This window comes from Hippichthys cyanospilos, chromosome 3 (genome assembly GCF_059441005.1).
Source record: "Hippichthys cyanospilos isolate Australia breed blue-spotted pipefish chromosome 3, RoL_Hcya_1.0, whole genome shotgun sequence".
Lineage (NCBI taxonomy): Eukaryota > Metazoa > Chordata > Actinopteri > Syngnathiformes > Syngnathidae > Hippichthys > Hippichthys cyanospilos.
In genome coordinates this window covers 9949905-9965531 of record NC_142371.1, presented here as the reverse complement: position 1 = coordinate 9965531, position 15627 = coordinate 9949905, and the positions used below count along the sequence as shown (strand labels likewise).

The window sequence follows — 15627 nt, the reverse complement described above, 5'->3', positions numbered from 1 at the left end:
ATATTATTATTATTGTTATTGTTATTATCCAGTGGTCACCATCCTACATACGATATATGCATGAGCAACGTTAGTCATGGTTTTAGTGCTTGTACCACAGGCGCTCCAGTTGACTTTTACAGGACATCTCAAATGAAAATGTGATGCAGGATGGGCTGTGTCGGAGAGTCAGATCTGCTGGGTTTGAAGATCATTTCTTTTATTATTTTATACTAGTAAGTGTCTCCATGGCTGCTGTTCATTACCACCCCAACACTATACAGTAGTTGCCAATCACTCCGTCAGCTTGTCAGGGACTATGACTGAGCACTTAGCGCTATAATGATGGTCCACTAGTGAACTTGCCTTTTTGCTGTCAAAACACAAAAAATAAAAACAGAAAAATCACAAAATCAAAACGATGTTCCATACATTTACATATTCTACTCATATAATTAGTTTTGGACTCATTGTAGTTCACTGTCATGTGGTGGTAGTATCGTACCTCCGTATGTATTTTGTACATATATTTAATTGCAGTGACATGCGTTGGTTCCATACTGCCCAACAATGTGATAGACATATTGAATGTAAGGTCAAATCAATTGTTTAATTGCCATGGTTTTTCTAATCCCCCCTTTTTTTATATTAATATAAGCATTTGGTCTCTAAACTTACCCACGTGTATTGTATAATAACTTTTATGTCTGATGCTTCGAATAAACCAGTTTGTGTCAAATATGGTAAAGAACTTGACAAAGTCTTGTATAAATGTAGCCTTGGTCTGTACGTCCTGAACCAGATGAAACTTGCACCAGTTGGACCGCCACCAAGGTACTTCCTCAACATTACGCACTTTGTCACTTTTCTGGCCGATCCAAAAGACTAAATATGCCACACACATTCATTAAATGTATTTGAAGGACTGCTAAATGGCAGCATGTGCAGGACGTGCGATAAAACATGAGTATTGGTGAAATAAAGACAAACAGCACTTTCTCTTGTGTGAGGGCCTGGGCCATTAACTGCCTGTGACAATGACTGGTGCAAGCCACAAACAGAGCAATGAGTCTCCTAGCTGCCCTTTACATTTTACCCGTGTATTTCAACAGGAAGTCTAAATTATTGGATTGAAAAATAAATACATGTAAAATATGGACCATAGAACTAAAGTGCATAATAATGTTATTATCATTATTATTATTATTATTATTATTATTATTAGTAGTAGTAGTAGTAGTAGAAGTAGTAGTAGTAGTAGTAGTAGTATTATTAGTATTATTATTATTATTATTATTATTATGAGAGAACAGTCAGCATTCACACATATGTCATTCTTCACCGTCAACTTTATTCTATTTTATTCCTCACCCTTCTTTGATGTGCTACTCCTTCTACGTTGTTTGACTGATTATCGCCATTCCATTTTATTGTCCCAAAATTTATACCAGGTGTAGTTGCATTTTTTGCAGGCAAGAAATTCATGGTTTTACCCAAATTTTAAAAATTTCAGAGGGAGACTTCCCATCATGATAATCTTTTTATCTACTGGGTTCATCGTCTTCTCATACCTCATATTTATTTTACATTTCATGTCAAAAGTAGAAATTAGTGGTAGCCAATGTTCGCTCCAATTTTTGATGTGTTTGATCATCTATGCAAACTCCCATAACTCCACAACTCGATAAATCAAACAAATCATCAAATAAATCAACCAAACCAAAACACATCATGTTTTTTTGTGTTTTTACTAGATCCCTGACAGTGTCCATTAAATACATTCTTATTGTTATAAATATTTTGTCCAGAATTCGGTGAGGATCCGAGTATACCTAATGCCGTGGCCTATCATTCAATAAACTCAACCAAACTTACTGTAGAGCTCCCTTCACACACATTGCCCACTCGGACAATATGCAATATGCGTCTCCAAAGGAATGATTATTCAACGTGTTAAGACACAGCAGACCGTCACTGAAGCAAAGGGAAAAGTGGAAAAAGCTAAGCAACAGAAAAATGAAATGAGTTTGAGCAGTGCCAGCTGCTGTTCCATCTGTCGGCATCATGGATATTCTTGAGATATGTTAAAACAACTTCCTTGACAAGTGCTGCAGATAATTCTCGATTGCTTACATTTGGAAAGCCCTTCTTATGGGCAATGCTGCGGTGCACTGGTCACCTCACGATAAAGTAGTGTGGTTTGGGTGTGTTCTTTGTGTGCCTGTGTGGCCTTTCTCCAAGTCCTCAACAGAGCGGAATAAAAATATATATACAGTATTTCACATTGTTGGTTTTTGTCAGTCCTAAGACTACGAGTCAAGTATCCATGATGTACCTCACAACTTACTATGAAGAGACCTTCTCGGTAAGTATCCTCTTTCCTGGCTTTAGCACTCGGATCTGAGCATTGCTGTCAGCGGATCGTACATAGAGACAATAATTCTGGACTGGTGAACAAGCGACTCCAAACAATATTAAAATGGAAAAAACTAAAGATTTTTATGAAAGATAAGAAAAAACATAGTCCCATAGTCCAACACGGTCTGTATCGTGTCCATTCACTCCCCGATGGTACAAATGAGTCTCTTTTGCTGGATAAGTATAAGGCTGTCAAAGCAGAATATTACACCGCGGGGTCGTCAGCAAACTAATTGGGTAACAAAGACCATTTTCAACCTAGGGATTCAATCTTTTAACAGTCCATGTGCTGAGACTCTGATAAGAGAGTTCACGTCTAATGCATTTAGTATGGGGCAAGGTCGTTATCTTATTTACTTAACTTGGTGTAAATATTGTTGGTCTTTTACAGTGGATTAAGTAAGATGCAATTTCCCTTAAGTGCACCGAGTGATGAACCTATAGAACGCTGCGGTACGCTGGAGATGATCAGGCACTATGAGGACATTTTGTTCATCTGTTCTTTACTAGAAATTCAGTTTTCCATGCATTCCTTGTAGTTCACTTCATTGTTTTGGAGGGATTTTTGCAGTTGAACCTAATTGATATTCTGTAGATGTGGAACCCAATTTATGAATCAAAAAGTGAGAGTGGATGCTCACAGAGAGTCTCCTGAAATCTAAAAGCACACACAGAGGGATGCAATTCTAATACAACGTGAAATTTCTGAGTCACACAGAGAAAGAAGGGAGTTCAAAAGAATATTAAACCTAGGGGGGGCAGAGAGGTTTATCTAAAGTCAAGGACTTTATTCAAGAATCGTCCCCTCCATTTTATTTTTGTCTATATTTACAGCGTTTGACTGATGTGTGCAGTTATGAGGCCAGGGATTTATTATGACCCCAACTGACTGATTGACTCCTGAGTTCCATTTCATCCTCTCTGGGGATAGCCATGTGTTTATTCCCAACCAGGAAAGGGTAGATCTGTCTTGAGAATATGTCACCTGCCACCCTGGCCCGCAGGGACTGCATTAATATCCATACAAGTGAACATAACTGGCTCAGAGTTTCCTATTATGGCCCCTCATACAACTTCTTCCTGCATGCTCTGCCAGACAGCCCTTACATAGAGTACATGCAAAAGATCAAACAACCTTACCAATCGAATTCAAATGGGAAATTTCTTGTAATTCAAACGGTGAGTAGTGAAGCGACGGGGGATGTTCTCTGGCCAGAGCAATACAGCAGAAGTGCATGTTTGAACATGTACCTTCAAGACATGATTAAGACCTGCAGCACAAGCATTACAATGTACCTCTCTCTTGTTTAACATTTCAAATAAAGTATTTTGGGGCAAAAAAATTCGGCATCACAGAACTAGCTGGTAGACTTGAAATTGAACATGTGCCGCTACATTTAGGGCACTGCACAGTTTGGTAGGGGGAGGAAGATGGTTGCAGAGGTAGAAAGTGAAGGAGCCATCTTCATTCGGTTTCAAACTTTCGACTTAGAAGAACTCCTTAAAGTGTCTCAGGTGTTTCTTATAAGTGGAGTCTTCTGTCATACATTCTTATTTTTATTTATGTGTATAACCGTTATTTATTGACGATTAATCCTTAATCTTTCGCTCTTTCCTGTTTGAATTTGCTCATGTTTCAAGATAACAATATAGTTTTGAGATGTACTGTTGATGATTCGTCCTTGTATTGTAAGCAGAATCTTGGGTAAGGGCTCATTTGTCTGCTTTAGTAGCACTTAATGTGTGTCTGGAGCAGAGTGAACAGCATGCCTTGCCACCCAGGCTCAATATAAATACAACCTTGTGTGGGCATTTCAGTGAGGAGAAAATAAGCAATAGCCTAACGCTGCATTTGTACTTTGATGCTTAGAGTCCACCAATGGGATAAAAGGTGAATTAAATGAGGAAAATATTTATTCCTTATAGCGCAGCCATGATATCAACCGCAAAAGCATGTGTGTCCCTTCAAAGATTCTGGGAACAGCGGTGACTCTCTCAATTTAATCGATTTTAAAATGAAAAGTCAATTTAAAAAAGTTGAAAAGAGAACGATGGGCGAAGGCAAGGGCGGGGGTAGCATTCTCTTGCACTCAAGCAGTAAACTAACTGCCGCACAGAGCAGGCAGAGATTTCAGCTGAATTATCTCCCACCTCACATTTGCTCTTAGGCAAGCAGTTTAAAAGCCAAGCGATTGAGCCAGTGATCCAATTTGAAATGCAGAAATGATTAGAGCAGCTTGCCTCATTTCATATCGAAATTCTCTGATTTATGACAGGGCACCAGCCAAGATCTATCTCTAAAGGGAATTAGTGTGCAATTCCTGCATATTTCTGTTATTTAGTCTCCCAGCAGCAGATGCTATAGCCTAGGAGAGGGGGTGTAAAATGAATTGAAGCATTACGTAGGTATCTTTTCATCTCAGCCAGATGTAACCGTGGCCATTTATATGAGGCATTTCCCATTTTGTGTCCGATGCTGACAGAGAACCTTATTTCTGGAAGCAAAAAAAAAAAAAAGAAAACTATGTAGCACTTAACCACCCATACACGTTTATACATTTTTTCAGAGCATGAATAGGAGTGAGATACTACAGGCTGCAAGGTTAGCTTTGGCCAATTATTTGGAAAAAAAAAAAAAAGACCCCTGCAACCCATCCATCCTTGAGGCTAAGAAAATATTAAAACGTGCGGCGATAACGAGTGCTAGAGGAAAATCTCTCTTAATGAAATTTCCAGTTGACCACATGCAATTTGTCTCATCGCAGTGAACAACTAATTGCAATGGACGTTATCAAGGTGTGAATGTGCTGTCTCCTGTAAACTGACTGGTAAAACAGGTACAAATCCTTTATCCTCACACTCATGTTGGAAAACAAATAAACCCGCCATCACTGTATGAGCTTCTTTCTCTTATTTGTGCTCCTAATGTAATCTCGAAGACATGGGGCATTTGTGAAATGAGAAAGTATACTGCTGCTGGCATAATGTTTCAAGTTTGCTTCATATTCCAAAAGGCTCGCGAGTAGCTGATTAAAACGCAAAGTTTAAAGACATTGAAATACACTGGAACCTCAGGTTACGAATGAATCCGTTCTGTGACCCCGTTTTTAACCCAAAACATTAATGAACCAAGGTAATGTTTTCACTGAAAATTAAATGACATTTCTTCTTGTCCGTATTACTTGTACTTCCTAACCCGAACCCAAACGGTTCATAAAAAAAGGTCATTCATGAGCTAAAGTTCCACCGTATTGTGGAAAATGCACGTCTTTTAATTGCTTAGAAAAAATGTCAACTAATTGAAGTGTTATGCAGCACCTTGTTGATAGCGTTGACCACAGTAAAACAATGTGGGGCGTGTTCATACTTGCCATTTCACAGTGACTTTTGTTACCCTCTGGACTCAACATGCTAGCACCCCTACCTCCACTCCAAGGCAACATCGCCATCTGTGAGGGTTAGAAACATACGAATTTCAGCAAGACAAAAAAAAAGTAATAATAATAATAATAACACAGTATATAAATAATAGATATTAGATGGGATGAAACTGAAAGTAACAAGGAATACATTTTGAGATTTGAGGTTTAATTGAGATTTCCAGTCACTAATGGAAAATAGGGTCACAAAAATATCTGCAAAACTGTGAATGCTCATCAGCAAATATGTGGTTATAATTGTACGTGGTTCATTGTACGTATTCAGTTACCGTGACAACCGAGCAAACAAGTAAGCCTCATTTTCAATGCTCATTTGGGCAAAAACCAGCTCTGCTTATCTTCAGGCTTTGATACTGTGTATTGATTCAGCCAGTGATGTCTAGCTGTACTGTGAATGTGGTGGATCTACGTATCCTTACCCTGGTTGCCAAAGACATTGTGGGTGTGTTTTTCGCAAATTAACATCACTCTTAGGTCACAGTGGGCTGAATTCGGGACAACTCACTCACAGGCAGCATTTTGGAAGGGCGCAAATTCAATTTCCCACTTGATGGGTGGGCAAGCACCCCAGGGACCCGAGCATTTGCATTTCAAAAATTATAAAGTACATCTTCCGTAATACGTCCTCTTGAAAGTCAACAAATGTAATGAGTATTCCGACAGAGCGGTTTTGATCTCTCAGTTGTCTAAATCCTGCAGCCCCGGGATCAGAAGATGGACCCAGTGCCAGGCAGTGACCTTGGTGGAGAGAGCAAGAGAAGAAGGCATGGGGAAAATAATCATTCCCACCGAGGTTGATATCGATTTCACCTGCCCTGACCACGGAGCGGGTTAAGAGCAGCCGCCGGTGGCGAAATGGTCAGCGGCGATATCATTAGCTTGTTGTTTACACAGGGAAGCTGGGAGTTAGAGGCAGGCTGAGTGTCACAAGACACTTTCTTCTTTACCTCCTTCAGCTGATCAGAGGATCATGGTATCAAGGAGGGATTAGTAGCGACTTGGGATTTGTGTGATTGGTTAATTTATTGCGGTGATGGCAGGTCTTTCATCTATGGCAACATTTAATCAGCGCAGCCACAGAGGCTATTACAGGTTAGCTCCTTTCTGGAGTCAGTCCGGCTGTGCCATCAGCTCTATCACAATTCCCCTGAAATTTCCAAATTATCTGGAACAGGCTTTAGCTTCTCCGTAATAAAAATTAGAACAGATTCCTGATAGAAGCTTTTGCTCGCACAGGGCCAATTATAAATAGTGCAGCCCTGCCTTGGAAGACGGAAGGGGGAGGGAGAAAAAAAATCCAACTCTGAGAGATGTGCACGGAACTTATCGTTCAACCCCTGCTCTCCTCTGATCCAAATCCGTGTGGCTGAAAATTTATATTAGATTTTATCACAGACGCCTAAGTCTCCAAAAATCAATGAAGGTTATCTTTTATGTTGCAGCAACTTGTGGAAATATTGATTTTTATTTTATGGCGAATTTGGAGCATCAGTTTGTAATCACTTCCTCGCTGACTACACTGTTTGGGTGGCTGTATCTCTTACACGAGAAAAGGTAACAGAGCTCAGGGAAAAAAAGCAAGAGAGTATTGAAACCACTGAGGTGAAGGCAGAGGGTGGGTATATACAAGACACAACTTGTTTGTGCGCGTGTGTGCCGGGAACTGTGCAGGTTCATCCATTCATTTATCAAGTTTGTTTTTATTGGCTTGTAATGAGAAATCATATCAAGCCCTTATATCGTGTATGGTTAGCATTTGCGTAAACATCCAGTACAGTACTGTATATGCTGCGTGGAGGGTGAGTTTGTTTCTCTACAACCGGTTCTTCATATTGTCCCCGCTTCATGGAAATTGTAATTTTCTGCCTGTCAGTCCGCATTTCTCTGCATAGTAGCCACTAAGGCCAACTGATCCGGTTGTACAAATGTTTTCATTTGCATTTGCAAACACTCCTCCCTGCAGTGACGCCACACTATCTTAATCCTAAATATGTTGCCCGCACTTGCTCTTGCGCATCTCTTTGTCTTTGTGGCGGCTGCTACATGCATGCTTCCAAAGCACACTTTTGTTGCTGTGGATGAGTTATGTAAATCTGCAGCAAGAAACTGTCAACACTTGTTTGCGACAAAGGGTGAAACAAAGTAAACTGGAATTGACGGGTCGCTCGTTAATATGTAGCGCTCGCTGTTACAAAATTGAAGCGATGGACGGCAAGAAAAGTGAGAACAACGTGAAGCACTAAGAAGTCAAGTTAGGTTGGTGTTCAGTCTACGTCGGCTACATCGAGAGCAGCTGGAATATCATAAATTCCCAAAGGCTCTGGGGGATGGCAGAAAGGCCTCTCGCTGCTGAATAAGAGATGGCTCCAGTCTGGAGATCTAAGAAAGGGTTAATCTGATTCCCATTTCAGATAGTCGTCCTAGCAACAATCGGCCAGTCTGCTCTGCTTCTTTGACAAGGGTGTGAGATTTTCAGGTTAGCCAGATAGAGGACTTTATTGTGAGGCTAATTTGAAATGTGAAATCCAGGATGACTTAAATTACAGAGGTCGTCTTTCTCTCATCTGCTGCCAAGGTGGGATAAGATGATGCCAAGAAAAGAAATAAGACTATCAGCCACGCAATTTACTGTCTGTTTTTTATCAGTTCAGTTGTGCGGTTTCTGTAGCCCAATAGACTGTATGGGAATCATATGTAAATATAACGTCTTCATTTGGAGTCTGTTTTTGATTTGCAAAATCGTAAACCGATTTTCATCTTTTCTGTGTTATTTCGCCGCCATTCTCTCTTTAAAACATCCGTTTCTCTTCTCGCCTGTGGCTGGGTAGAGTTTGTAAAAAGAGAGATGGCGTGGGGGGGCTGACAAGGAGGGGGCATACAGACAGACTGCCCCAGCACAGCACTCATCTTATGTGCATATCTGTGCCAATTCAGACCTTTAACATGCTCAAGTGACATTTGCATTCATCCTTGAAGGTTGTTGCCATGCTCTTAAATAAGTAAAAAGCACGGGAAAGGACTGGTTTATTTTCCATTGCATTATGCAGATAGACAGAGTTGAGATTGCACAGCAACCCACTTTTGCAAGCCATTAATATTTTTGCAACACCCAAATAAAGAAGGGCCTCGGGGTCAAAAAGTAATTGCATTGAAATACTGGCAGTTTTCCTTGAAGTCATAGATATCTGTACTCAGGTGCATTAGCGCATAACAACAGCCTTACAAGAAGCGCTAAAAGAAAGCGAACATAGCATATGATAGCTGAATAAATGCAGCAAGCACATAGTGTGGCACTCGCACGCAAGCCTATTAAGAGGATGTTGTACGCTATCTGTCTCTTTTCTTTTTCCTCTCAAAAAAACCCATGTTTGACCTCTGACCAAGAAGAAAAATGACTTTACACATTCAGTATAATTTTTCAGCATATTATAAAAGCTCTACCCTCAATCGCCCTTTGAAATAGATACTGATTCTTTAAATTCTTCCCTACTTGTTTCAGGAAATAGTGAGATCCAGCTGATAGCCTGGGACAATGTGCCCCAAGTGCACTGCAGAACACTACATTCCTTTTTTTGAAAGTCATCTCTCCTTTTCTTCATACTTTCTTCATTTCAGTGGAACCAGAGGTTCTCTTTTAAATCTCTTTGCAGTGTTTGATTTTAAAAAGCTTTTTTTTTTTTTTTTTTTTTTTTGGTATAGTCTTTTTTCACAATTTTTGTTCTCCTTTCCAACCACAAATGCAGCCTTTTGTCACCAGGCCATGACCAATATATCCACATCCAAGCAATGTTTAGAAAAAATCGGGAAGGATTGTATAGTTTCTCGAATTATCTGCGTATGAACGACCATTCAGAGCAGCAGAGGCATAAATGGTTTGTTATTAGTGTTTCCCTAATCACCAAAATAGGCAAATGATTAATATTTGTTATCTGTCCACTTCCAGAAGACGAAGAGCACGGTCCCGGTGGTGCTGAGCGCCGGCCCCAAGTGGCTGCTGGATGTGACTTGGCAGGGAGCAGAGGACAACAAAAACAACTGTGTGGTGTACAGCAAAGGTAAGAAAGCAACACTAGAATCGTGTTATCGCTCCACACCGCAACACAACACAGCACTGCATCGCCGCTAAAACACAGACAATCCTCCATCCACTCAACTCCCAGTTGCCTGTCTCCTGGTCTTCTTTTACTTTCTCTCTTTGGCACTTCCCTGAGCCACACATACACTGGCAAATGGTAAGGAGTGAGCACACCCAACACTGAATGAACATTCAGTCACGGTCTGTTTTTCACAACCAGTAAGTAATTTATATTATTAAAAATCCGATTAAGAACCGAGAAACATCACTTGTCACAGAAAGTTAATTGTCTTTAGATTTTACCGCTGTAATTAATGCCCCGCCCCTTCCTCTTCTATACTGTCTCAGATGAGATAAAGAACAACTGAGATAGGGATGCTACTGCTTCATTTGTTCATTTTCTTCTACTGTGCACTGGTGAATATAGGTTGTGAAAAACTCAAACTGCTATGCAAATCGCTAACCCAACTACAATGTAAAAAAAAGAATAACTTGAAGAGGACATCAATGCCAAAATTGTACTTACCATATGTTTGTATTACAGTATGTTTGCATGGCATTCCAATCAATACTGCATTTGTGGAACATGAATTTAGCAGCAAAATTAAGGGTCAATTTGCTGCTTGCTGTCACCTGAAATTGTCATCACTGTTGCTCGGTGCTCCAATAACAACCAATCAGGGCTCAACTTAACAATGTCACTTAACCAAACTCCAAAAAAAGGCAGCCAGAATTGGTCATTACCTGAGCCTAGAGTAACTGTGATGTCATTTACAGTCTACAGTACAGCCTTTGGTGAAATAGATAAAAAATAGATAAAAATGGGGGGGTCCTGTGTAATGTGTATTCCACAATCACAATATCCGTCTTTAGACTAGTAGGGTTGCATATAATCTTGTTATAACAATTTGTGCATTGACTTAGTAATTTAAGTTGTAACAACTTTAAAATGTAAATTATTAACATTAAGGGCAGCAATGAAACAAAGCAAAAAACAAAAAGTATTTGCTAGGTTGTTTTTAAATGGGGGACAATATAAGAGAATCTTATTGGAGTTCTATAAACTCATTTCTTTGTTGAAAATGTTGCAAAGGTCTTTCTGTGTGTTGAGTTGCATAAATCTGTAAGGTAAGCTGAGGTACATAAGAAAGGGTACTGGTAATTTTACCGATACACATATTTAAACAAAAATGCAGTTTGCACCGTTGTGTGGGTGTGGACACAAGAATAATCAGATTGGTGACTATATTTGCTTCCAATCAAAGCAGCGCTTCTTATTCCCTTGAAATATGGCACCTCAACAACATGGAAACGTCTGTGTGCTCAAAAGGAAGCGTGATTCTCTCAAAAGATTGTCACTTTGTGACGAAAGCGTAATCGGACACCCTCATGCAGGTGATAACCATTGGCAACTTGTATGTATTTATCCCTCCCGCACTACCGTTTGGTTGTTCGAAATCAGGATATGTCAGCATTCCCGCATGCGGCATCTATGAAAAAAATTAAACATAAACTGATATATATGTTTAGGGTAGCACGGGGTGAAAGAATGAGGCTCCATTTATCATTCATCACCCTCATCAACCCCCTGACAATAACCCACAAAGCTGAAATGGAGTCTTCCCCCTCAAGTGAATAAGTTGCAGTAGTGGGATTTGCAACCCAGATTTTCAGTCTCCCAATTCTCATCTACTAATCACTAGACCGCACTGGGGAGTTATCCTCTTAACCGGCTACTTAACTTTAATGATCTGGTGATAAAGAGCACAAAGTTTTGATAAGCTGTTAAAGGAGATTACGCACTTCTTTAAAATCTTCTAATCTTTTTGCTTGCAGACTTACTGTATGAAACAAAAATGAGGGTGCAATAACGGGATTTCCCGCATCTTTTTTGTTTGAGTCGAACAATCGCTGCGACTCCTTAAACGTGTAAGATGAGAGAGCATGCGTGAAGCATACACGTATGATGAACATCACATGCGACACTCACTCACTCAGCTATGTATGTCACTCACATTTGCTTTGTTTGTCACTTCATTTCGACCTCATTAAATTAAACACAATGACATCTCCACACATCCCCGTGTGACAGTTGTTCTGTATTGTACTGTGTTAAGTTCATTATTGGGAAATCCTCCAAGCGAATCATTAAACGCTGATATTTGATAACAGAATACAACAAATTAATTTAAATCTAGTCGCAGAAGTTGAATATGTACAACATCACAGAAGCAGCCGGTGTGTGTGTGTGTGTGTGTGTGTGCACATTCTTTAGAGGAGAGGCTGCAAAAAAGGAGAGGCTGCAAAAAAAAAAAAAAAAAAAAAAAGACGCAAAGCATCAAATGCAATATTGAATTTTGGTCTTCTGGTTACAATTTTGGAAGCAGAATGTCATAGTATCAACATTATAGTGTGGGTTGATTAAAGGCTCTCCTCGTCCTCTCTTCGAAGTCCAACTGCAACTTTCCTCCCACCTTGAAAAGCTGGGGACCAGATTGTTTATATCTTTACCCTGCGCTGCTTCCCCTCTGTCGGCTGCTTCATTGCTCCTTGAGATGTGTTACTTATGGAAAACAGAGAATATCTCACTGCGCAGTATGCTTGCAGAATATGTTTTGGCTCACGTTTCAGTGGTTTCGGCTGTCTTTATGGCTGCTTGCGAAGATAGTAGCCTTTCACTTTGGATGCCTGCCATTATGAATCTATGGGGAAGTATCAGACTGTTGATTGGCTTGAGCCGTTAAAGTTTACTATTCTGCCCTGTGATTTCTGCTCTGCACTTTAAATGACTGCTCATCATTTGCCCCCAATACCTTCACAAGTGAGGAAAAAAAGTCAACCTGGAATAAATCAGAGTGGACGAGATTCAACTGAAAGAAGCTTGTGAGTTGTGCTGTGTTTATATACAGTACATAATATTTGTATGGCGTGGCGGGTGGAACAAGTAGGAGGATGCTTTGATGAGGTCACTGGTAATTAGCACCAGTGGTGATCAAGGATCAGAGATTTAGGGGTGCTGGACCCCCAGCTAGACAAGGAAAAAAAAATACTGTTTTGTACATTTTAATACAATTTCATTTAATACAATTTCATTCCCACATTTGTGAACCAGCTTTTTGTCTGTAGCGCTTGGCTTTAATATTAAAATACGCACAGCGGGCTTCTTTCATTTCAATGCAGACGCAAAACAATAATGCTGCCTCTGACACCCTGAATTATTTTCTAGCTAGAAAAAAGTGTCAGCTAACACCCACGTGACAATTTAAATAAGAAGCTACAATTAAATTTCACAACAATAAGGACTGGGAATGATAATAATGTTGGTAAAGTGCTGAATCATAAGTAAGAAATGTTCTACATAACCAGTTAATGTGTAGAGTACATAATATCTAAAAAGAATATATTGCCTTTGGTCCTGGTCCAAACAGAGTAACAAAATCAAACTTGAAAGTGAGTCAACTATTAAGAGTAATTCCAACTAAAAATTTGACTGTCTGATCTCTGGGAGCAAAAAGTCTTTTCGGGGAAATTGCACTCTAGAAAGGTACTGTGTATTTTGATGTAAGCTGGATATTTACTACTTACACCATAGCTATGCAGTCCGCATATCAATGAAAGTAGGGGAAAATAGGGCTCATAGAGCCCAATTGGCTGGAACAAACCATTTGGGGGGGCAGTTGTTTATAATTTTGTTGCTAAAATGTTACACTCTTGCAACGTACCATTTACTAGCATACTTCTCTATTTTAAATTAGATAAATAATGCTAATAACAATATACTGTATATCGTGTTAGATTTTAGGGGAAGCTGTGATGTCAATGTAAAAGAAAAAAAAAAATTTATGGAAATGCCTATAATCATCACCATGACAGATGGGCATTAAGGTGTAACAAAATAACCAGATGTGAACTCCACACTGACTATATTCACATTTGTTTTTAATTACCGATGAGATATATATATATATATATATATATATATATATATATATATATATATATATATATATATATGTACTGTAACAATTTTTAAAAATGGAAAATAAATGAGGCTTGTATGTCAGCATAATTGTAGCTTTTAAAAAGTTTATTTAAGTAGTTTCTTTACAAATTGAGCTTAAAATGTCCAGTTCCATCAGACAGCACGGCATTCTGTGCATCCCTCCATTACATGCCATTTATAAATAAGTATGATCTGCATTACTATTAAGGCTCCACTAATGCACTACTAATATCATTACTGAAGTGAATGCAGGCGTAACACATTTTTGTATACGTCTTGTCCTTTGTTGTGGCTTACTTGATATGTTTTTGATAGGAAAGTTTCAGCCCTTAACACATGGTAGGCAAAAACCTTCACTGTTCGAGGCATGTTTCAAATTCACGAATATAAATTATTTGTGACTCATTTTCATTCGTTAAAAAAAGAGGCTGCAATAGCCCTGAAGAGGCATCGTGGCAAAGGCAATATCTGCTTTTCTCAGGCCGTCACTGTGGCCGTGTTTGTTTTACATTAAACTCCCATGAAGAGCCTTAGCAGCCAGCCATTACTAAAATGCTCAACTCTACCACTGTGCTCTCATTATCAAGAAATCCACCTGGAACTCCCACAATGCTCTTCTCCACACTCTGACAATTTCTTTGAACCACAGAAGTTCTAGAAACAGGCAGAAAGTCTGCAGAGTAATTATGTGTTACAGTAAAAGTGGAGCGCCAGGAGCGAGCGAGGATGACAGGCAGGGACCCGGAGAGAAAGATAGGAACCAGTTGGGAATTTTCTGTGCAGATAAACACCAGATTGATAAACTCGCTGAAAAAAAAATAAAAAAAATTGGAGGCATTTAACAAAGGCTCAGTCTATACACACGCTGATTGGAAGATTTTTAGTTGTGTCAAACTGTCCAGCATATGACTGTTGTTATTCTTCATTTCTGATCACATGGTAACTCATTCCTTGAAGAACTGTGCTTAAATAACACCAAGACCTATAGCCATATTCATCTGTGTGGAAGAATCTCCTCAAGCAGTGGTAGAATCTTATTTGAGAAGAAACACACATATACCAGTGCGGCATTCCTACCTGATATCTACGCCCATTGAAAGTATACACAAGTAACATGACCATATTACGTGGCATTATTCAGAGGTCATCGAAACTTACACTGTAAGCCTCTTAAGTCAGGCCACATCCAGATCCACCATGTTCCACAAGTCTCTAGTGCAACGTAGCCCATTGTTCTTATGGAAATTGCCCAATGTAACTAAAATCTTTTACATAGCCCGGACAGAGAATTAGCCAACTCGCTGAGTCGTTGTGTTATTTCACAGGCGCTAAGTCCTCTCAATCAGACGCGTTTCATAACCGCTGCTAGCCGACTGAAACCCTCCTAGGCATAAGATAACCTAACGCGGCCCGTGTAGATGCATGTGGCACATTTTGTCTCTATATTGTTAATGCCCACGTAATTTTTTGGTAGGAAGTCATTCGCATTGCTTTTTTTTCTCATTTGAATGAAACCTTAAATGTATGTCGCATCCTACGAGTGAGAATTGAACATTCAACCCTCTCAAAGGACTGCAGCGAACAGGGTATGCGAGGGTTTATGATCTGTTATCTTGGAACATAGTAAAATGGCGTGACTGAATAATAACTAAACAACTGACACAATGTAGAAATTCCATTATCAGTGTATTAAAACAAAATTGTACCCTAAA

The 15627-nt window shown here is 39.5% G+C and overlaps 1 protein-coding gene across 3 annotated transcripts in view; it reads left to right on the top strand.

Moving 5' to 3' along the window:
• The window catches only part of zfpm2a (zinc finger protein, FOG family member 2a), a 136415-nt gene that overhangs the window by 76269 nt on the left and 44519 nt on the right, over positions 1-15627 (top strand). For all 3 annotated transcript variants that reach the window (XM_088411081.1, XM_088411080.1, XM_088411082.1), the window contains one exon: positions 9781-9892. In XM_088411081.1, coding sequence (XP_088267207.1) covers positions 9781-9892 — 112 coding nt within the window. The remainder of the gene's footprint in view (positions 1-9780; positions 9893-15627) is intronic.